Below are 1,029 nucleotides of genomic sequence, written 5' to 3' on the forward strand. Positions count from 1 at the left end.
CGTCGCAGAGTCGCCAGAGCCAACGAGCCTCTCCGCCGTCTCCTCGGCCGCCGCCACCGCCGCAAGCTCCGTCACCGCCTCGGCCGCCGCTTCGGCCGCCTCGTCGCCTCGCCGTCCCGCCGTGGACACGGCGGCGCGGGCGACGGCGGTCGCGCAGCAGTACGCCGCGTCGGCCGCGGCCTTTGAGGCGGCCGAGGCGGCAGCGGCGGCCACCGCCGCGGCGGCGGATCGCGCGGCGGCGGCGCGGAGGGACGCGGAGGCGGCGGCGAACGCCGCTGCGGCGAGCGCGGCGGCGGCGCAGCAGGAGGAGGCTGCGATGCTGCCGCCCGACCTTTCCGGCTTTGGATCTGGCGGCGTTGGCGGTGCGGCGGCCGCGTCTGTCGGCGGGTCGGTGGAGGAGGAGGCTGGCGGGGCGGAGGACGAGATCGACGAGATCGACGAGATCGACGAGATCGACGAGGAGATTGCGGGCGAGGGCGGCGGCGAGGAGGGCGGCGAGGCCGACAGCGTCGCCGAGGAGATTGGCGAGAGCGGCGCGGCGCAGGGCGAGGGCGGGTCGGCTGATTCCTCGGCTCGCCCCCCCCCCCTCGACCCTGAGACAGCCGCCGGCAGCTCGGCTCTCGGAAGCCTCTCGGAAGCTCCCCCCTCCGCAGGCCCCCGTCGACGACGGCCCCACCGAGTCGCTCGTCGCCTCGCTGGTCCTCTCTGCGGCGCTGCTCTCGACGGCCACGACACGGCTGCCCTCTCACGGCCAGCGGTGCGGAACAGGTCGCGTCCGGCGTGCTGCTCTCCACCGAGGGCCCCGTCCCCCTCCCCCTCCCCTTCGGCTTCGGCGAGGACGCGCCTTCGGTCGCCTCCGACGTCGCCTCCGCCGCCGGCGCCTCGGACGGCGCCTCCGTCCCAGACGAGTCTCTGCAGCTGGCCGGCGGCGCTAGATACGGGGACAAGACACCCGGTGGCGCCTCCAGCCAGCTCTCGAGACGACTCGCGCTCGGCCGTGCTCAGCCGCCTTCAGCGCCCTCCCCCCCC

At 76.5% G+C, this 1,029-nt stretch overlaps 1 protein-coding gene across 1 annotated transcript in view; it reads left to right on the plus strand.

Moving 5' to 3' along the window:
• The window catches only part of EMIHUDRAFT_111379 (hypothetical protein), a gene marked incomplete at both ends in the record, with an annotated part of 12,402 nt that overhangs the window by 7,993 nt on the left and 3,380 nt on the right, over positions 1 to 1,029 (plus strand). Inside the window, 3 exons of the mRNA XM_005786520.1 lie at positions 67 to 555; positions 599 to 698; positions 769 to 897. Coding sequence (XP_005786577.1) covers positions 67 to 555; positions 599 to 698; positions 769 to 897 — 718 coding nt within the window. The remainder of the gene's footprint in view (positions 1 to 66; positions 556 to 598; positions 699 to 768; positions 898 to 1,029) is intronic.

This window comes from Emiliania huxleyi (assembly GCF_000372725.1).
Source record: "Emiliania huxleyi CCMP1516 chromosome Unknown EMIHUscaffold_150, whole genome shotgun sequence".
NCBI classification, from domain to species: domain Eukaryota; phylum Haptophyta; order Isochrysidales; family Noelaerhabdaceae; genus Emiliania; species Emiliania huxleyi.